This window comes from Protopterus annectens, chromosome 2.part0, assembly GCF_019279795.1.
Source record: "Protopterus annectens isolate FY-2018-M chromosome 2.part0, PAN1.0, whole genome shotgun sequence".
In the NCBI taxonomy this organism is placed as follows: Eukaryota; Metazoa; Chordata; order Ceratodontiformes; family Protopteridae; genus Protopterus; species Protopterus annectens.
Window position 1 is genome coordinate 762954895 of NC_056728.1, and position 23156 is coordinate 762978050.

At 41.9% G+C, this 23156-nt stretch overlaps 1 protein-coding gene across 1 annotated transcript in view; it reads right to left on the reverse strand.

Moving 5' to 3' along the window:
• The window catches only part of SMC2 (structural maintenance of chromosomes 2), a 1579182-nt gene that overhangs the window by 888826 nt on the left and 667200 nt on the right, over positions 1-23156 (reverse strand). The window contains exon 14 of the mRNA XM_044060351.1: positions 16146-16263. Coding sequence (XP_043916286.1) covers positions 16146-16263 — 118 coding nt within the window. The remainder of the gene's footprint in view (positions 1-16145; positions 16264-23156) is intronic.

Sequence of the window (23156 nt, forward strand, 5' to 3'; positions counted from 1 at the left end):
CTATCCAAGTATCAGAGATCTCCAAGGCAGAAACACACTTGACCACCACAACACAACACTAATCACGAGACAGAACTCACCTAACAATGTTGCACTCAACCAAAGCCCCTAGGGCAAAACAGCATGCCCAACACACTAGTAATAGGTGACTCACTAAGGAGGCACACTGATGTTCCACTCACTAGGTTGAATAAAGAGAAAGCAACAGTCAGCTGCCTGTCAGGTGCCAGGATCCGACACAATGCATGCACTCAGGTCACTCAACAACAGGTACAAATATGACTCTTGTCATTGTACTTGTGGGTGTGAATGACCAGAGACAGACAACCCTGGACTACATGAAGAGAGACATGGAGGAGCTCTCGGATTATGTAGCCCAGGCGGGTATGACCCTAGCCCTGAGCAGCATCCTACCATCACCCAGAATGATACCACAGTACAAGTAGCAAATGACTGACTTCAACAATTGGCTAAATTTCTGGTGTCATTCTAAGGGGATCCAGTATCGGTCTGCCTGTGATGATATGATTGACAGACCTCGATGCTTTACCAGAGATGGCCTGCATCTGTCACCCGTGGGCTTCCAGATACTAGCCAAGGCTCTTGCCACCCCTATAGTGCCTTTTATAGGTGGTGTTCCAAAGACCAAATTACCACCGTAACAGCTACAAACAAATGCAATCTGAGAGTTATATTGTTCATCACTAGAAGTCTAAATCTCAAAATGCACTTGCTCGAGGCACTCCTTAAAATGGAGAACATCGACATTTGTGCTCTAACAGAGACATGGTTCAAGGGAGCAGAAAGCACCCCTGCACTACCAGGGCTATAACTCATTCCACACCTTTCGGCCCCAGAACTTAGACCGAAGCTCCAAAGGCAGTGGTTTTTCCATATTCATAAAGGATGTGCACTCTTCCAGACTGGTAGCCCAACATAACGCATCAGAGATACTTTCTGGTGCAGCTAACATTGGGTAAGACCGCGATTCAGGTCGTAGCCTGCTACAGGTCCCCAACCATATCCCAAGACTCGCACTCCACATTCCTAAGCACCCTGGAGAATATTAGGGTCCAGCCTAACACTCTCTTAACTAGGTGACTTCAACTACCCATCAATTAACTGGGTAACCTACTTATGTACCAATACACTTGCCCAACGTTTCCTAGAGTTCATTAATTCCAATGTCCTGGAACAGCTCGTTCTTACCCCCACTAGAGGTAGCAACATCCTTGACCTGGTCATTACTAACATAGTTGACCGTTGCTCTACACCAATGGTCAGCGCCTCCCTGGTTACATCCAACCATAAACTAATCACCTTGCAAATCTACAGCCCCCCCCCCCAAAGCAAAGGTAACCACCATGAAAAACTTCTCCAAAGCTAACTTTTGGATCCTAAAAACAGAGGTGGCTAACTTCACGGCACCCATTCAAATGGAGAATAGTTGCGTAACTGCGGAATCATACACCAATGCAATGTACAAACACGTACACAAATGCATGGATCTCGCCATACCCAATAGAACCAAGGCACTCTCCTTCAAAAAAAGGAAGCAAATCTGGTGGTCCCCTGCCATAAACTCTACAACATGAGGAGGAAACTGATGCGGAATAAGGTGAATTCTCAAGACTGGAAAAACTCCCTTATCTACCTCAACAAACAGTTGAGATCCCTCATCAAATCCTCTAAAGCTAGGTATGAAAACAGAATTGCAGCAGATAGTAAAGACAATGACAAGGCCTTCTATATTTAAAGAATCTCCATGGCAATACCCAGATTTGCTCTGAGCTACTGCACAATGGTACCTCCTACACCGAGCCAATAGATATTGCCAGTATACTAGCCAACAGGTTCAGTGCCAACTTTACCCCCCCCCCCCCAAAGGACCAATCACAATATCAGTAGATTTACAGGCACCAGTTATTACTGCTGCACAGGTTAAAACAGCACTGTCCAAGGCCAGAAATACAGCTTCTATGGGACCTGACAATATCCCTGGTTGTGTTCTACATGAACTACAGAGTGAACTGGCACCTCACCTGTATGCCCTGTTCAATCACAGCCTCACCTCAGGCTTTGTCCCTGCCAAATGGCGCACTGCTACAGTCATCCCTCTCCACAAAGGCAGAGCGACTACAGACCCTGGGAACTATCACCCCATTAGCCTGACGAGTCGGATATGCAAAGCTATGGAACGCATCATCATGGACCTAATAAACAAAGATATAGGGAATTTCCAAACTCTGGATCCCACACAGTTTGGTTTTGTGAAGGGTAGATCATGCCTGCTCAACTTGGCCGACTTCTTTGAGTCAGTCAGCAGAGTTGTGGATGAAGGCAAGGTGGTTCCATACAGCCTACCTTGACCTGCCCAAGGTTTCGGATACCATTGCCCACTCAGGAATCCTAGAAAAACTCAGTAAGCCTGGCATCAACCCCTATATCACTGGTTGGGTTGCAAACTGGCTCGCAGATAGAACCCACAATGTGAAAGTAGCTGACTCCAAGTCAGACTACCGATTTAGTCATGAGTGGAGTCCTACAGGGTTCGGTCCTAGGTCCGCTCCTGTTTATCTACTTTTCTGAAGTCCAGGCCAACACGAAGGGACTCTGGCTGACAAAGTTCGCAGACTATTGCAAATTGGGAGCTATTATTAACTCCTCAAGTGATGCTGACATCCTACAGAGTGACCTCACTGTGACCAACAACTGGTGCCAGAACCATGGCCTTAAGCTCAATGACAAAAAATGTGCAGTCATCCCCTTTGGGAAAACCCAGTTCCCATGAATTACCACATTGATGGTAGTCCACTGAACACAGAAGGCGTTATAAGAGATCTGGGAACACAGGTTGACAGCAACCTCTCTTCAGATCACCACATTGCCACTGTGGTCAGAAAGTCCTTCTATGTGGCACATCTCATTACTAAGTGTTTTGCATCCAGGAAGAAAGAGGTCATTGTCTCCCTCTACTCTTCCTTCATTAGGCCAATCATCGAGTACAATGTCCCATTTGTCATGTACCTCACTAGACACCTGCAACAACTGGAGAGGCTGCAAAAGTACCTCACAAAGAACTTATATGGACAGACTCAAAAAACCAACTATTCTCTGTCTCATATTGCCTACTTAGAGGCCATCTCTGCTTGACTTACAAAACCATGTTTGACCCAGCTCTGTTAGAAATGCTACATCTAAAGAAATCCCAATCCCTCCGCACCACACACTCCAGAGACCTCAACATCATTACCACAATTAACACAACATGCTGGAGGGACAGGTTCATAACCAAGAGACTGCCCATGCTATGGAACAGACTTACCATACATGTCAAGCAGAGCACCCCGCTGACCCTCTTCAAGAGGAATCTTTATGAGTGGATGGGAAACGGAAAATTCACCCCGGGGTAACACCAGTGGCTCTACTCGACAGAGGCACAGGGAACTAAGGTCGGGTGGCACTATGCCAGAGTAATCCTATGGTTAGGCTTGTAAAGGCCCCAGGGCCATTAGCCTACTATACACCTATGAACATGCTGGTGCCCCTTGATCTTCCTTGTTAGAAACCTCAGAGGTCTCTCTAATTGCTGCAGGTGCTTAGTACGGTACATGCCAAATGGTGCATTTTGCTCTATTATGGGCTGGATAAGTGCAGAGTATTGGGGGTTATAACTTCTTTTGTTCTCTAGGCGATGCCATTGTTTGTGTCAAAGGGAATGCTGATTAATTTCTTTGCATTCAGTTTGAGACAGTGACGAATACACTAGCTGTTCTGCATGGGACCCTCCTGGAATACACTAACATTTGGGCATTCAATGACTGCACCTAGTTTGCAGTCGTCTGCAAACTTGGTCAGCTACAACCCCTTGGTTTTGACTTGAACTTCTGAGAAGCGTATACCTAACAGTAGAAGGTCTAACACTGACCCCTGTGTCACCCCACTGGTAACAAGTGTGCTGGGTAATATGGAGTCACCCAGTTTGATAGTGTTTGTCCAGTTTCTGAGCCAGTTGGCAACCCATCTTACAAACAAAAGGGTTTACATTCAGTTTGCTAAGTTTATCAGTAATGGCTGAATGTGGGATTATGCTGAAAGCCTTTGCCAGGTCGAGGTATGCTGTGTGCACAGATCTGCCCTCGTCAGTGGCTTTGGTCACATTTTCAAAGAAATCCACCAGATTTAACAGGTAGGATCAGCTCTTCCCGAAGCCAAATTGGGTAGGATCCAGGGTTTGGAGGTCACCTATGTTTTTATTTATGAGGTCCATAATGATGCATTCAATGACCTTACAGAGGGAAAAACTACTGTAGCAGTCAAGACCAGGATAAAAGTGTGGTTCTAATAAGCGAACTATACGTACAAAAAATAAAAAAACGAACCTGCACAGCTAGGCACAACACAAGTCCGATGAAGCGATGGGAATATCATGAAAGCACTTTTTAGCTCCATTTGTGTTGTGCCTACTTGTGCTAGTTCATTTTTTTTTTTTTTTTTTTTGCACGACCTAATAGAGGAGGCTGGTCAGGTTTATGGGTCTGTAATGCCCCAGGTCTATTGCTAGACCACCTCTGTGGAGGGGAATAACTATTGTTGTTCTCCATTCCACAGGAGCAAAGCCTGTGGCTAGGCTAGGATTGAAAAGGGTACTTAGTGGTGATGCTAGTTCGTGTTTTAGCCTGTTTAGAAGACAGCCTGAGATGTCATCCAGTCCCATAAGCAATGTGGTTTTTGGCTTGGACAAGGCTCCGAGGACCTTCTCTTCAGGTACCGGGGGGGGGGGGGTTGTTTTTAAGTTGGGGGGATAAGGGAGTGAAATTCTCACTAAACCTATCTGCTAGTAGGTTTGCCATCTTTGTGGTGTCAGTGATGAGATACCGTTGACCACTAGTTTCTGCACTTGCTTGGGTCCTACCCTTTAAGTTACATCTGTAGCTGTAAAAGGCCTTATTATCCTTGGTTGTACACAAAGAAGCCCATGGAAGCTCTCAGTTGTCTTAGTTGCCTGTCAAGGCTGAGGAGGGTGCTTTTCCGGTGGTGGGGCCTGGCCTTTGTTTTCTTGGTAAGCAACTTTTTGCATTTATTGTAAAGTTTGTTGATGCTGGATGTCCACCATGGCAGTTTTTACTTGTGGCTCTGGCTTGGATTCTTTCTGATACGGCAACGTTTATACACTTATGCAAGTGATTGTACAGGGCTTCAGTGTAAACTTCAAAAAAGTATTTAGATGAGAGAGGTCTAAAATTCGTCTCCACATACCCTCTTCACTGGGCACTAGAAACATTATTGGGTAAAACCCCTTCCCCCCCTTTGGGACAAAGGTACCTCTTGAACAGTACCCAGAGTCAAAAGATCTTTAAGAACCTCTGGGAGAAAAGTTGTTCCCAATGAGGAATGCCCATTAACGGGGGACAGGACTTCCATACCATGAAGTACCCCTGGCAAATCATGAACAGAACCTATGAATGCTGAATAATCTGAAGCCAAACAGAAAGAGAAATGTGAAGAGAAACAGGAATGTGGCTGGGAAGGGACGAATAGTCATACAGCACCTGGTATATCCAAGTCCATGAAGTCTGAGTAGCCTTAGCAGGAGCAGCCCACTTGCCACTATTTTTGCCTTAGGAGTACGAGATTACCTATGAACAAAGGCTAGCTTATTGGGGTAGTTTCTCTGAAATTTAGCCACAGGAGAAACAAACATATGTTCGAGTTCCTGTAAGGTCTTCCCCTTATCCTGAAGTTGCTTAAACCAGCATCTGCCTCCCTAAACAAATGTTTACTATCAAGAGGAGCATACATCAACTTAACCTTGACATCATCTGGTAAAGGCTGAAGCCCAAGCCAAGAATACCTCCTCATAACAGAACCAAAAGCGGCAGCCCTAGAAGAGGCGTCTACTGCATCACAATTACACTTGCCAAAATGACAAACTACTTGACAGGAAGACTCAAGCAAGGAAAGAGCAGAAGATTTACCCTCAGAGTCAGGGGGATCAGATATAGGCTGACAAGCCTGAGAAAGAAGAGCCACAACATACCTGGACATATGGGTCTGATAACTAATAGCCCCAAAAGGCCAGAGTAGCCAACATGTAAACCTTTTCTACCCTTTCCATGGTTCTACTGCCTTTATCAGAAGGCAGTAACTTGGGTGAAGGAAGTAACAGAGGGCTTGTCAGAGGTTACAGACACCACTGAAGGGTCAAGCAGCAGGACATTTGTACAAAAAGTTACAATCCTCAGGCACCATATAAAACCTATCTGGCTTCTTAGGAGCAGGGGGCAGAGAATCAGGAACTTTAGAGGCATTAGAATAGCAGAAGTTTTCCAAGAGTCCTTCTGCAGCAACTCAAAGTACCTCTTATGGATGTCAGAAACCTGAGCACAATCCCATTAAAAAAAAAAAAACTCCTTCATCCTAGGGATTTGTGTGCCCAAAGGAAATTTCTTGGTAGATATCTATTTCTCTGACACACAGTCTAAAGGAGACATAATCTGGGTAGAATAAGATAGGGACTCCTTTTTCAGATGATTCCTGTTCTCTAGGCCTTTTAAGAGATGTAGAGGAGCAAGAACAGAACCCCCCCCCCCAATGAGATTTTAATGCCATCAAAGCATTAAATAACCCCCCTGAGGAAAAGGCTTGCCACTGTCTCTTTGGATCCTTAACAGCATAAGAAATAGGTTTAGTTTTTTGTTTCTTTTTTAAAGGAATGTCTGCCCTATAAAACTTAGAAGGCTCAGACCCATGATGGTATTCAATAACCATAGTAGGTACCTCTTCCCTAACTAGCTAGGATCTGTGAAAATCCTTAGGCCCTTGGAAATGATCAATTTTCCATAAATATCTGAAATAGATGCCTGTAAAGCCTTTTGGACGTGCTGCCAAGCTGGACCCTCACCGACCTCCAACCCGGTCAGGGCAGAGGAGTCTGACAACACAGCCAGGTGAGCCTCCAGGTTCTCACAGATCAAGAGAAACACCCAGCAGAGGCTGGATGACAGAACCACCCAGTCTTAGCTTTTTCACCTTCTTTCCTAATGGCTAACCATTGGGGTGGCAAGTTCCCTCCACTGTTTCCTTGGTGAGAAGCTTAAACACCGATTCTCTAGATGCAAGGCCGGGGAAGAAAGTCTACTACACAGGGTCTTTGGTACTAACGCCTGACAAATAGAACAGGTTGTATGGTCATGAGAGGCTCATAGGCAAAATAAGCACTTATCATGGTGGTTTTTATAAGGTATCTGGTCCCACACCTTCCTGGATGACATTAACGCCTAGAAGCAACAAGAAAAAACAAAGCCCCAATGGGGTACTTATCTGCAACTGCACAGTATCAGCAAACCAGGCATATGCATTCAAGCCAGCAACCAAAAGATGCATTCGGACTGATGGCAAAGTGGTACGTCTGGATTTCACCTGTATGCCCTATGCTACACAATGAGCATAAGTGTTTGGCGTAATATAAAGCAACAGTAGGCTTTGGTATACTAGGCAAATACCGGCTACATGTGGCAGAGAATCCTACAGGTGAAGAGTACTGCAACCAGTGAATGGAAGGACATCAACTATCTTTGGTTCTATCCTTTGCCCTGGCATCAGTAGGAAAACATATTCCCCTAAGTTATATGGGTTTTCCTGGTGGTTTTGCATCTTTGGCTGCTTAAATAAAGTATGCCCCTAGAGTACTGTTGCTAGAAGGCCAGCAGGCTGGAAACATCTACGTGGTCATCAAAAGTGTTACCAAGGGTGGGATATATCAGGAGTCCCCTGGACTGAGTCAGTTTCATCATTACTGGCAGAACTTGAGGGTTCCTTCTGAACGTGTCTATGGGCAGGGTGAACCAGCGATGCCTGGGTCAAAAGGTATCATCAAGATCAAAGATCTGCCTCACTTCCAAGATGGCTGCTCAGAGTAACAGCTTAATTTCAGCTCTCCCAGTGTGAAAAAATAAAACTCAGAAGAGGAAGCCATTAAACTTGTATTTTTGGGTAAATTTCAATAACTATTTCAATAAGTGCACTGCCTGGATGCCAGCAAAAAAGAAATTCAAAGAACCTGAAAGACAATCGCAAAAGGTGATAAAAAAAAAACACTGACTGGGAAAAATTCTGCTGCTCTTCAGCAAAAAGCAGTGCAAGTGCCAGCTTTGGTGTGAGACATTATTTTCAGTAACCTACAGGGAAAAATAAGTCAAATGTACTCAGAGCTGATTAAAATATAAGAAACACTCATGGAGCATATCAACTCAAATAAAAGGATGGAGAAAAATAGAAGCTTTAAACAGATACTCAAACGAAGTGATAAAACTGCAAAAATAAGACAGTGAAATGAAGAAAAGGCTGTCTGAATATTGAAACTGCTCAAAAGACAGGTTTCAAAAATAAAAGAATTAGAGGACAGAGTGCATAGGGAAAACCTGAGATTTTCTGTTTTACCAGAAACCTGGAAGGAACAGACTATTAATTTTATGAAAGCAAAATAAGGAAATGGACTGGTATTCCAGAGCAGGGATTAATTCAAAGGGCACATTGCATTTATGTTCCAAACCTGGCCATGAGAAAGTAACCTAGACTCTTAACAGCAAAGATGCAATCCTACCAGCAAAAGGAGCTGATTCTGACAAAACTCTTGACAGCAAGACAAAGTACTAAAAGTCAGAGACAGTAGAGTGTTTGTGGAAAATTGTTATTCACTATATACCAAGAAGAGGAGCACATTTATTCCACTAATCAGGGAAATGTTGAGAAGCAGGAGTGAGATTTAAACTGCTGTACCCAGCTATCTTCAGAATATTCTTTCCTGGAGGAACAAAATCATGTTTTGATGCAGAACTTGCTAAGGAGGAAATTCAAAACTTTGCCCAACAAAAAGTGAGCTATGAAACAGAAGATTCCGCTTCTTGTTTTTCTGGTAATAAAGACAAGAGAGAGATTGTGCCAGTGAAATCTCTTACAATGCTTCAATGGAAAATGCTTAAGACTCTGCAAAAAGCATAAGAGTTGACTAGAACAGTACATTGAAAATTATGCAGAAACTGGATATGGAAGACTGAGATAAACAGGAATATAACAAGCAACTAGGAAACTGACAAAATATTGGATTACAAAGCATTATTTGTATTTGTGAAATACGACAGAACAAGAAAACCTGGAAATATTGGACATTTTTGACTTTATTAAACTTGTAGGGGGCTTTAAAGCATATGCCCTACTTCATGTCAATGTTTGGAAGAACACAGAAGAAAAGGAGGGAGAAAGTCAACTGTAAGTAAAACTTGTTCTTAACAGTAGTATTTTTTAATGCATGATATAATCTACATGCTATAAAGTAAAGTTTTCTCAGTTATTTTCAAGTGCAATTGGGACACAAAGTAAACAGGTACCCTTATTTTTTTCCCTTTTCTCTTTCTCCTTGTTCAGTTTTAAGAAAGTTAGGCACTGCAATGTAAAAAAAAAGAAGTCTGGTGAAAATAGCATGATACAAAAAAATAGAAGAGCTTTTTCTCACTGGATTAAGGCTTGATCTAGTTAAATTAAGACAATGCAAATAAAGAACACCGAACATAAAGGTTTCTTCTAGCAAATAAATACTGTTGTTGTGACCTTCGGCTTTTCCTGGTTAGGGGTCGCCACAGCGGAACTCCGGTCCGCTAATGACTGCCAGCAGATTTTTACATGCCGAGTTACCAGCCCTGACGCACAACCTTCAACGAAGGTATGCCCATTCACGCATGTCTCTACACAGAAGACGCTCTAGCTGAGAATCGAACAGGACAACGCTACCGCAGCACGGCAGTAGCAAATAAATACTGTAAATGCGTTTAAACGCAACTCTATCTGATTTTCATGACTCCATGGAGACAATCTGATAGACAGCAATAAAAACAGAACACTTTTCTTGCAATGGCTACAAGATAATGCTTTTTGAAAGCATTCAAGTGTTTTCCCAATCTGAGAGAGCAATAAAGATAAGACAAAACCAGACAGCACTTCGCATGGATAACCTTCCTTTTAGGTTAACCCAACTCTGTCAGTGTGGCTGTTGGTTTTGGACAGTTGTTCCTATTAGGAGGGTAAAACTTCAATACTTGAAGATGTACATAGTTGCGTGTGTTAGTATTACGTTTATAGGTTTTAGGGGTGTATTGGGAGGGTATTTGTTTTTTGTTTGAAGGCGTTCAATAAAACAAAGTTTTCTAAGATGTGACATAGGCTCAAAGGGATAGGACAAGAAACAACTGTATAAAAGATCAACCTGCCAAACAGAGTATTATGTGACATAAAAGCTGAAATTAGTTACTTACCAAAAAAGCTGTTGCACACAAAAGGTGGGAATAATAACTTGTTAACATAATGACACGTTCCATATTATCTTTAAATATTAATGGTCTTCAAACATATAATTTACTATATATATATATATATATATATATATATATATATATATATATATATATATATATATATATATATATATATATCAAAAATGTTGAGTACACATTGCTATGCTACAGGAGACACTTTTGAAAAAAGTCAACATCTAAATTTGATAAAGGTTTTCAGGACGGTTATTCAGCAGAATACCTGGGACAAAGGAAAAGAGGAGCACTTATGTTAAATGCAAGAAAAGCCCCAATAGTGATAGAAGGGGATACAGAGCTGTAGTACTAAGGGGGCTACTGGCAAGGGAGAAGGAATACACCGGCATGTATTTATATTCCACCTAAAACTGCTATAATGGAGCTTAAGAAAATTCTGGGAGAAATCAACTTTCAGCAGGGAATATTACGTATAGGTGGGGAGTGGAATTTGATTTGCAGCACTGAATATGTTTCTGGGGTCCAGAAGTGAAAAAAATAGAATAAGAAGGGTAGATTAGAAGAAAACACAGATTCAGACCTGTTCAATCTCAGAAGAAGGTGTTTATTGCCCTGTCCCCTTTTCCAAGGGCTGTTGAGCAGCACTTGTTTAGCTGTTGATTGTCTTGTGATATAAAAGTCTGTCTTGGGAACATCTCACCTGTGAACTAGATGAAGACAGACATCGTTGTGACATCAACTCATGTGGGTTTGCCTTAGCTCAGCTTAGTTGATCCACCACTATATTCTGCTCTACATCACTGCCTGTACAGCCAAGTCCACGGGTAGTCATTGCTAACCTGTAAAGGGTTCAGGATCTTGTACCACCTTGCTTGATTTATGACATCAAGGTGGTACTGATTATTGCAATCTCGCATGGTGCTCTCAATCCAAACTGCCCTGAAGGCTCTATGTCTGTGCACTACGGCTAACACTTCCTCAAATACTATTATGCCTTTTCCTTTGAAAGGCATCCCATTCCCTTTGTACTTTCGGCTTTTGTGTGAATGCTCCCCATGGTACATTTGAAGAACTGGCTATGACTGTTGGGTGGGCTTCTCCTGAGAAAAGGGAACCCCAGATTAAGCTTCTCTGTAGGGCCCACAAGTGAAACCCTCTGGAAATGCAGGCAAGGATTGGAATTGTTATTTTTAATGGACGGGAGTGCAAAACCTATTGGGATCTCAAGTACACTTGTAAATTTCTCATATGGAAGTTGGCCTGTGGAATCATGGAGGCTGGTATATGCCAAGTGTACTACAGCCTTGAGATACTCTCCTACAGTGACCTACTTTTCGACTGCTAACTGCAGGAAATATGACCAAAACACCAGCCTACAGAAAGCCCATCACAGACTCCAGGAAGACAAAGCACTTGAAGCAAACCAGGCTGGATTTCATAAGGTTCATAGAGAATCCAAGAAAATACATGGTAAATGTCAAGACCCCATTTACTTCCTTCTGAAATGCTGCTTGAATGAGGCAGCTGTCCATATCTGGGAAAATAAGCACTCCATTGATCCTGCAAAAGGGAAATTACCGGTCCCAGGTATTTTGTATAGATCCTTGGCACAGAACATTGACTTAACTATAATGAAATAACTTGACAATACCAGCCCTACAAAAAAAAAAAATTCTGAAGTACATTTGTCCCTGGGAATGCGGATATTAGAGTAGGCATCTTTTAAATCCAGGGAGACCATCAGAGCACTTGTATGCAGGAGAGGTAACAGGGTATGCAAGGTCACCATCTTGCATTCTGGCACTTTTAGGAAGATGCTTTTTATTTATTTCTTTTACTTAACATTTGTTTACCAGGAAAGTCCAACTGGACACAGGTCGTTTTTCAGTGGAGACCCAGAGAGAAAAGCTACACGAGTAACGGTAAATTTTAATGCAGGAATTACAACAAAGTATAAAGTAAACAAAATGTAGTACACATAATAAAATACTAATTTGTTACACCAAGACAACAAAACCTAGGCTTTGAACTTGGCTAGTACTATGTGTAAAGTATGCCTTATGTCAAGATATAAGGTTAAGACAGGCCAGTAAGAATCAAAGATTAAACACAGGGGAAGAAGTTGGATATGGTTGGGGTATACTGTGATGTATCACAGCATTCACAAGGAATTAGTACAGGAACACAACCACTTTTTGTTTTAGATAAGCTTTAAGTGATGGCTTAAAGTAGTTAGTGGACGAGATTGAGAGAATGGAGTTAGGGAGTTCTATATACAAGATATATAGCTTGAAAATAAAGATTCTCCTGCAGTGTTGTTGGCCTTGGAGATGGTGAACAAGTTTGTATTGTTAGAGCAAAGTGGTCTGCTGGAACTGTAAGGAAGGATGAGATTTTGTAGCGTAGGGATTCTGGTTGGTTGTGTTGCAACTTTGTGAATTAGAGAGAGTTGGCTGTAAAAAAAAATTGTTGGGAGTTCATGACAGTCTAGTATCCGTAAAGCTGTACAATGGTGTGTTCTGCAGGGGCAGTCAGATGCAAACGTAGCATTTTATTATAACATGCTTCTAGCTTAGGTCAGTTTTCTTAAGATTAGTTAAAATTGGAGAGGCATATAGTAGAGTAGAGAGCAGATGTGTTTGTGCTAATGTAATTTTGGTCATTTTGGTCAGGAATCTTTTGAGCCTACATAGACTTCCTAATTTCTTATGGATTGTTTTTATTGCTAGGGAGATATGCAAGTCAAATTTTAGGTTAATGTCTATTTCCACGCGAAGAAGCTTTGTATGGGTTATTGGGGAGATGACAGTATTGTCTTTGGCTATTATGTTAAATGATGGGAATGAAATAGATGTCTTGTTAGGTTGGAAGAGTAATAATTTAGTTTTGATAGGGTTCAGAATTAGATGGGCATTGGCTAACCATGATTCAACAGAAGTGAAAGATTCCTGTGTTTGAGAATGAAGAGCTGATAGAGAAGTGGCAGCACAGATAAGTGTTGAATCATCTGCATAGTGTATTATAGAACCATGTGGAGTAGCTGTATGTAGATTATTAGTAAACAGGGAGGCCTAAGATAGATCCTTCGTGGACGCCAATGGATAAAGGAAGGAGTGGAGATAGGTCAGCTTGCCATAGAACAGATTGTTGATGGCCAGATAAATAGTTATTAAACCAAGCTGTGGCAGATGGTGAGAAGGATAGTTCAGTTAGTACATCTCTTAGTTTGGAATGGGAGACCATATCAAAAGCTTTTGATAGGTTTAGAAGGATGGCAAATAAAAAGTTGCTGTTATTCCTGTGATGATTTACAGTATTAGTAAAGGATAAGAGAATAGTAGTGGTACTATGTGATTGGCGAAACCCATGCTGAGCGTTTGAGAGAAGGTTATTTGTTAGTAAGAATTTCATGATCTGGAGATGAATACACCTGTCGAGTAGCTTAGAAAGAAGTGAAAGACTAGCAACTGGAAGATTGTTAGTTCTGTGGAAGTCCCCTTTATGAAGTGGGAATACATGGGAGATTTTCCACAGTTGAGGAACCTTGTTTTCAAGACTGGATCTGTTTGTAAGGATTAATACTGGGAAGGCTATAGATTCAGCTGCAACTCTGACATATTCACTGGGTAAGTTATCTACAGCAAGTATAGTAGGTTTTAATTTCTGGAGTAGTTTTTTTTTAATAGTGGCTTTAGGAACTGGGAAGAAAGAGAACAAGGCATTGCTAGTTGTAGACTTGGCTGGTTTGGTATCAGCAATAAGGGTTTGCTGCTTGGAAAGGGCAATTGTAGATTCAGTAAAATGTTTGTTAAAAATGGTAGCTATGCTATCAGGATTGTTGTGGATGTTTGGGTTGGTGTAGTAGATTTTCCTGGGTGAAGGATTGAGTTTATAGCAGACCAGAGTTTGAGGTTTTTTTTTTGGTATGTGTTTTGAATGCTATGAGAAATGTATTTTATCCTTTATTTTATTTATTTTTGCTTTATTTCTATGTTCTTGATACTGTTGTTTAGAAACTACTGTGTTAGTCTTATGTCTTAGTTTCCAGGCATGAAATGCCTTCCTACCTTTTCTTTTGAGTCTTACTCAAGAAACTTCGTATGTAGAGCAAATATTTAAAGCCTGTCTGTCTGCACATTGGCATACACTGTTTAGTCTTGGCAGGTCTACAACGGGTCTCCAGGTGCCTTCTTTCCTTAGTACAAGGAAGAATCCGGAATAGAGGCATTTTCCTTGCTTTTTGCAGACAAACTGCCTCTGTGAATCATTGTTGTAGGAGCACTGCAATATATGCTATAATCCAGAGAAGACTAGACCTGCATGGAATAGATGAAGTACTCCATGGCATCTGACTAGTCTACAGATAGTCTCTTTCACTTGTAAGAAAGTGCCATTGCAGAGGTTGAAGGCAGTCATAGTTGGGGGCCAAACTGCATCCTATGCTCTATTGCTACATACTTCTATATAAATAAACAAATTCTGGATGCAAGATTGAGTACTGGAGGGGTAAGCTCTTGTTTGTTTCACAGGATAGAAGGTACAATGACTGGCAAACTTGGATACTTTTTTAAAATAAATTGCAAGAATTGTACATTTACTCTGCGTACAGAGCATCTTGAGTAAGACTCAAAAGGTAGAAAGGGATTTCATGCTGGTTAATCTTCAGCCGTCCCATCCCACAGTGGATGCCTGGGCTTGAACATCCAGATTTAAAGCCTGTTTGGCTGCAACACTGACATCTCAATTTCTGCTTCTGAAAGGGGAGGGACAGTCAGGGAAATATCAGACAAACTCAGGGGCAGGGAACAGAAAACAGTACCTCACCAGAGCTAGTGCAGTGTCATTAAGGCCTCTTGCATTCCACATGCAGAATGAATCAGAACTAGCTTCTTATGTTTATCTACAGGGCATTTGTTGTTTTCTTTATGTCTATCTGTACCACTGGAAGAAGGGACAGATGTCTCAGCTTACAGCAATAAATGTTTTTATGTTCCAGAAAAGCCTACAGGTTATAGGCACTACAATGTATTCTTTTCTTATCTGAGAGCACAGCATTCACAAGATGTGTTAAGTAGAGAACAAACTGAAGAACACAGCCTTTCAGTTGAAATCATCTCCCTCAGCCAATTTTGGTCCTCATCTTTTCAGGGATGTCTCAGGTCTCCTAAAGATCTTCAAAATCCTTAAGGATAAGATCAATTTGAACACATTAAATGGCAAGTAAATGTACAAGCAATAATACCATATGAAAAATATCACAGTTCGGGAACGTATCACAGCGTTGATTGCAACCCAGATGAAATAGACCACACAAAGGTACTGCGCATAAAAAAAATGAAAATGGAGCAGGCTGTCCCCCTCACTCCCACTGACTGCATACTCTCACCCTCAATATGGGAAGGAAAACCAGCCCCACTCCAGGGATGTCCAAAGCTCTGAAAGCCTTGGTGAATTAATGGATGCCTGCCTATGCCCAATTCCAAAACATTTTGAGCAATATTTACAGCTGAGGTTTATGATCAACATCAAGCTATTCTGCCTGTTAAATGATTGCAAACACTACAGAGAAGAAAGGCAGATACTAAGCAACTTAAAGGAAAGGATGATGCATCAATACTATTATGCAACTCTTGGCTGCCTTTTTTAAAGGGGTAGGAGTGGGGGGTCTAATCAGTAAACAAATGTACACAGGACACCTATTCAGCAAATAGTGCCAATTTCCTACACTGAAATCTACAATTTAACAAAAACAGAAACCAACTATTTCTATTGCATAAATACTACAGTAGACCAGATGTAGAGTAAACATAAAAAACATACTTGTACTCAAATCTCAAATTAGGGAACCTTGCCATCAATGTCTCATATGTTTCACGCAGTCTATTAACATCTCGAGACAGCACACGGCGCTTTTCAGCCAAGCTCTCTTCTTTGCCATCTGTAGATGGAAAAAATACAATTTAAGCATATGCACCCTAATAATGCTTGCAAAAAAAGCATAGTTAATGTCATGCTCAAAGTTAATGTAATAACAAAAATTGGCTTCAAAATTAACAGGGGTAATCAATGTCCATTACTGCGAAGTTCAAACAAATACGGTACCCCACAATATCAGTTAATGCCCCTTAATGCAAGGCTCATAGTAAACAAGGTACACTACAGTATCAATGCAAGCTTAAAGATTTCTGAATTAAAACGGCAACAGAGGACACCGTTGTGTACATATCCAGCAAGTACATGAGAAGACAATAGCAGCAACCAATTATCAGCACATGAAATGAGTAGACCTTAAAGACAAAATTCATAGTAACAATGAACAGATTATAAAGAATTGTGTAAAGTACTCTCTTTTTTATTATAAGAAACGCTTCAACATTTTTAACCAAATCAGCTGATCCAAAAACGACTCACCTTCATTAGTTGACCAGTAACACTCAAGCAAGATCTGTCAGAACTCAAACACACACCACACCCAACAAAATTCTGCCAGTTACAATCACAGATTTCTACACACCCAGGGGATGCATACCATTCCTGGATGTGTCTTAAACAGCATGAAAAGCTATTTAGCCACACCCCTAACACTGTTCAATCCCATCCTCCATACAGGTTTTTACTAAGCAAGTGGAGAGCAGCTGTAGTCATTCCCCTGCATAAGAGAGGACCTTTCACAGAACCATGCAATTACACACCCATAGGTCTGACAAGTCTTTATGCAAAGCCATGGAAATACTTAGCACAGAATTGATCAGGACATAGAGAACCACACAACACTAGACCTGTTTCAGTTTAGATTAGTCAAAAGCAGGTCATGCTTACTCAACCTGGTGGATTTTTTTGAAAAGGTCACCGACGCAATGAAGGCAAAACAGTACACACTGCATACCTTGACCTGGCCAAAGCTTTTGAGAATTCCTCAGGCAGGCATAGTAGAAAAGTTAAACTGGGAATAAACTGGATGCAGGCAGCCTGTAAACAGCTCATCTCCAAGGCCCCTGCTTGTAAATGTTTCACCCCCAAGCTTCTGCTTACACTTAAAGGGTACCAAAACTTGTCCAAGATTTATGATGCATGGTTAGGCTTAAAAAGGCCCTTGGGGTCACTCCGTCTATGTTCAGCTATTGAAAACACAAGCCCTCGAACAATTAAATATCGTACATAAAACACTGATATGGAACATTACCAAACTTCAAAACTAAATTCATCAAATTGCCATAGTTGGCAAACACTGCAAATGCAACCAACCAAGGTGGTGGTCTTTGCCTCCCACATGCTCCCTAACTCTATACCAACTCTGATACCGCACTACAGTGGCAAATAGGTCAAATTTAAAAGGTTTCCTTCACTTACTTATGCTTCGCGTTACTTCCTGAATGTTGGTCAACTATGGCCATTTGATGAATTTATTTTTGAAGTTACCCATGTTCGGTAATGCACTGTATCAGTGTTTTACATACAATATTTGGCTGTTTAACGGCTGGTGTTTTCGATAACTGAACATACACCTGTGGTCATTAACTTAGTAAACACTTACAAACCTGTATCACCCAATGGACTGCCAAATGGGCTCACAGAATGCGGGAAATCAAATTAGAGAAGTTAAGTTCAACAAACAGGGCGGTTACCAGTGGAGTTCCCTGGGGTTTTGTGATGGGACCTCTCCTGTTTAGCATCTACTTTACTGAAGTAAAAGCCAATACCAAAGGGCTCTGGCTCCAAATGACTTGTCTATCCTACACAAAGTTTTGTCCAAAATAAACACAAAGTGCCACAATCATGGGCTAAATCTAAATGCCAAAAAATGCATTACTGTATCCTTTGGGAAATCATCTACCTTAGGGAACTACCACATTAAAAATACACTCCCCAAGAGTTGACCCAGTTGTTCTGGATTAGGGAACTTGTGTGGACAGTGACCTAATTTTTGACCAATATGTCCACTGTTTTAAGAATGTCCTGCTATACTCCACAGTTTATAAACAAAGGGATTAACAAAGGGATTGTGTCTAGATTTAGGAGTGTCACTTTTCCCCTTTACTCAACCATCTTTAGGTCACTTGTGATGATATGGGCCAGTGCCAGTATAGTCAGCTGGAGTTCTGTAAAGAACGATATGTCCTTTGAATATCATACCGATTTTACACAAGATGATTGTGTTACAAATGTATTAAAACTGTACGGCATTTGAAAATCAAAATGTGTTTGTAAAGTTTATAGTGTTAAAAAATCTGCATCAACAATTGGTCCTGTTGGACAGAGAAAGAATATACATGTGAGACTGCATGTATATCTTTTAGGAAAGGACACTGGAAGATAATGGGTTAAACAGCTAGCTTACTTCTTACTTTAAGAAAAATACTGTTTATTGCACCACCTGGTGGAACATGGAAGTGCTTATCTCACAAATGAGTAGGACCGGAGAAGGCATGCCTGGAAAAAGCATTTGCTCATTACCTCAGTAAAAAGAGAAGAAGCCCAAGAACTGCCATAAACATTAGCAACACTTTAGATATGCATCTTATCACATCTATGCTAACATCCTGTCCCAAGTTTCAAAGGGGAACAGTGCGAGAACCTAGAGTCAGGTGACCAGATGAGGTCATTCTGCCAGCCATCTTGGAAATTTTAGATATTGCAAAGAAATCTTTCAGTATTGAGTATTCTGCCTTGAGCCTGACAATAAGGACTATTCACTACATAATCGGCATTGCTTTATTAAGTAGGGAATAGTAATTCTCCTAGATTCAGTCAGGAAGATATAGTGAAGCTTAATTTAGATATTTTTTTGTCAGAGTCTGTCCATCAATGTTAATTTAAATATTTTCTGTGATTTGATCTCTCTGGTTTAACGTAAATATATATTCAGTATTTTCACGTTATTTCATTTATTATTAAATATATTTAAAACATCTATTGTGGCTGGTCCTTTTCGAAAATATTTAACCTTTGAGTGCGCTATTTGGTAACGCTGTGTGGGCCACTCCAGAAGGCCTAGCTGCCTTGGTCAACTACTACCATTTGTATTAGTATTATTACACAATATAATTGGGCACCCTTTGTTAAGGGTCTTAGTGTAGCTGATTGCGGAATGTCTGGTGGCAGTGATAAAGAATAATCGTGTAAAATCTTATAACCATAGATGTCTTTTTTCCATGCTGCAGTACTCTTACAGTGGGATCCTCCGCCTCAGGCAACCTGAACATTGGCTCCTATACAAATGCTTAAGCCTGGTTGCTGCTGGTGCATGGGATGTCACACATACGGCCATAAACCAGGGGACTTAAATGTGACGTCTGTATGCACAAACTTCAGAATCGACTGCCCAGATAGACAGTAGTCTAGGTGATGCCAAATTATGGTCACACTGGACAGTCAGTTGCATTTCACCGGTCTGGGGGACATCGTCTAGGTAGTGGCCCTATGATGACCCATAGACAGCTTGAAGGTAATGAAGGGGGACAGGTGGGAGGGAAGGAATACTGCAACATGGAAGAGAAGGACTTCTATGGTTATGGTAAGATGTTACACAAGTAGTCTATGCCCTTCTATTCTCATGTTGCAGTATTCTTACTGTGGGCAACTACCACAGCTTAGGAAGGAGGAAGGGTGGAGACAGAGGTGTAAGATTCCAGAAATCCTTGCAGGATTTCCCCTTGTGAAACCTGCTCTGGCTCTGGAAATATGGTCCAGTTTGTAATGCTTGGTAAAGGAATGTACAAAGGACCACGTGGCTACCTCAAGGATGGAGGTTGTGTCCAGGCCCTTGAAGCCCCCAGAAAAGGCTACTGCTCTAGTAGTGTGTACCCTGACCCCCTGATGCAAGCCCTTTCCATGACAGGAATAGGAGACGCAGATAGTTTTCCTAATCCAGCAGGAGACAGACTGACTGGATACTGTGTTGTCTAGAGCTCTGGGATGGAAAGACGCAGAGTTGATTAGACTTTCTAATGGTCTTAGATTTGTCCAAGTAAAACATTAACTGCCTGTGGACATCAAGGGAGCACAGTACTCTCTCTGTCATTTTTATGAGAGAAAAAGAAAGTGGGTAAGTGAATGGACTAATTTAGTGACAGCTCATTGACCACTTTGGGCATGAAGGAGGGGTTGGTGTGCAGGGAAACCATGTCTTTGTGGAAGATAGTATAGGGAGAGTATGCCATGAGCCCCGATAACTTGAAACCCTTCTGGCTGAAGTGAGGGCTACCAATGGGACTGTTTTCCATGTGCACATCTGCAGGGATACAGAGCTGGCTGGCTTCAAAGGGGGCAAGCGTATGTTTTTCCAGGACATAATTTAGGTCGCAATACAATTTAGGTCCCAAGGAGGTGGGATAGGCTTCCTTGGTGGTCTAATGCGCAAGACCCCTTTCAAAAATAGTTAAACATCCAACCTGGAGAGTAGAGGAGGGTCCAAGGGTAAGCAGGCAGAGATGGCAGATGAGAACTTTCACTGAAGAGTACGAAAGGTGAGCTCTGACACACAGATTAAGACTAGAGGAAAGTACAGTTGTGTACACTTAACATACATGTAGATGTTAGAGTGTATTCACTGTTGCAGTCATCACATTTGGGTTATCTGCTTGCAGTAGCCCTCAGTCAGTCTGATTATCAAAGTCTTTGGTCCTGCATCAGTTGCCGTCTCATCTTCCGTGACATCAGATAATCAGGGGTATAAAGCATGCAGCCGACGCCATTACATTCATTTTTCTTGCCCCAGATGTCAGGTGCCCCCCTTAATGGGAAGCAATTAAATATAAATGTACAAGGTTATACCGACAACAAAAAAGCAAATACACCAAAAAGCTTTTAAGTATAGTAGAGGAGAATAGAGGTATAGCTAAAAGAAGTCAGGGGACTGGAGGGAGGGTAACCAGGACTGCAACAGTGAAGACACTCGAACATCTACATTTATGGTAAGTGTACACAACTGTACTATGTTCTTCATGTTTCACTGTTGCAGTCATCACATTTGGGTAGATTCCCAAAGCTAAGGATAGGAGGAGGACTTTAGATAGCATTAGGACCAGCTATAAGGCCCTGCAAGACGGCAGTGGCAAAGCTAGCTCTGGATTTAAAGGAAATTTGCAAATGATAATGCTTGGTGAAAGTATGTACAGAACTCCAGGTAGCAGCTTCTAGGATCTCTCTGGTAGGGACACCTCTGAGAAAGGCTGTAGAAGTACATGCAGCCCTGGTTGAATGGGGTTTAATCCCCAGTGGGATAGGTTTTCCATGGTGCGTATAGCAGAAATGAATGCCATGGCCTATCCATTTAGAAATGGTTTGCTTAGAAATAGCCTTCCCCTCTGCCCCTGCAGCAAATGTCACCAGTTGTTCAGACTTCCTTTGAGGTTTAGTCCTGTCCAAGTAAAATCTAAGTTGTCTGTGCACATCTAAGGAGTGCAGTATCTGTCCCCCTTTGTTCTGTGGATTAGAAAAGAAGGTTGGCAAATGAATGGACTGATTAAGAGCCACACTGGATATCACCTTGGGCATGAAAGAGGGATTGGTCCAGAGACGCACCCTGTCCGCATGAAAGATAATGAAAGGCTCCACTGCCACAAGGGCCTGTAATTCAGATACCCTTCTTGCTGCAGTGATTGCTAAAAGGAAAGCTGTTTCCAAGAAAGGAATTTTAACTCTGCAGTTGCAGCTGGCTCAAAAGGAGGAAGAGTGAGTTTTTCCAATACAAAATTAAGGTCCCAGGCTGGAGTTGGGGCTCTCCTGGGTGGTCTTAGGTTTTTGGCCCCTCTGAGGACCTACTTGAGCAGTGGGTGAGAAAAGAGGGGTGGGTTCTGTGTTGTAATGAGCCAAAATGGCTGAGGCGTGAATTTTGATGGAGGAAAGGGAAAGGCCCTTGTGAAGCATCTCAGTTAAGTATTGAAGAATCTGAGGTAAATTGGGCACTGCTGTGGCCATCTCTTGAGTTTGGTTCCAGGCACAGAATCTTTGCCATTTTTCAGCATAAGATTTTCTAGTACTAGGCCTCCTTGCCTCCAAAATGACATCCAACACTTGTTTACTGAGGGATGGTAACAGAGAGATTAGGTAATTAGCCAGGCTGCCAGGTTCAGGGTTTGAAGCTGGGGGTGCAGAATCTGGCTCTCCTGCTGAGACAGCAGGGTAGGGGCCTGAGGTAGGTGCCATGGGGCCAGCTGTGACACTGCGCAAGAGGGGGTACAACAGTGTTGGTGTAGCCAGTCTGGTGCAATCAGTATCATCCTTGGTTTGTACTGTTTGATCTTTAGTAGTACTTTGGAGAGGAGAGGCAGAGGAGGAAAGGCATAAACTGATAGATTTTTCCAGCTGAAGGACAGAGCATCCACTTTCCAAGTTTGTTTGTGGGGGAGTCCTTGTGCAGAATTTGACCAATTGGTAGTTCTGGGGGGAGGCAAACAGGTCTATATCTGGGATCCCCCATTTGTTGATCAACATGTTAAAAATCTTTGGTTCCAGTTTCCACTCATGTGGGTCCATGAGATTTCTGCTTAGTTCGTCTGCCAGTGTATTTAGTTTTCTTGGCAGGAATTGAGCCTGTAGATGCACTTGGTAGCTCAAGGCTGTGTTCTACAGAGCCATGGCTAATCAGCACAGAGGGTAAGAATGGGTACCCCCCTGCTTGTGTATGTACCACATAACAGTGTAGTTGTCCATCTTTACCATTAATTGTCCTGGAAGAATGTGGTCCTTGAAGGCTGTCACAGCATTCTGTACAGCTAACATTTCTTTTTTATTGATATTCAGGTGCATTTGACTTGGGTTCCATTTGCCCTTAATGCACTTCCCTGCCAGATGAGCCCCCCATGCATAGTCTGATGCGTATGTTGTTAG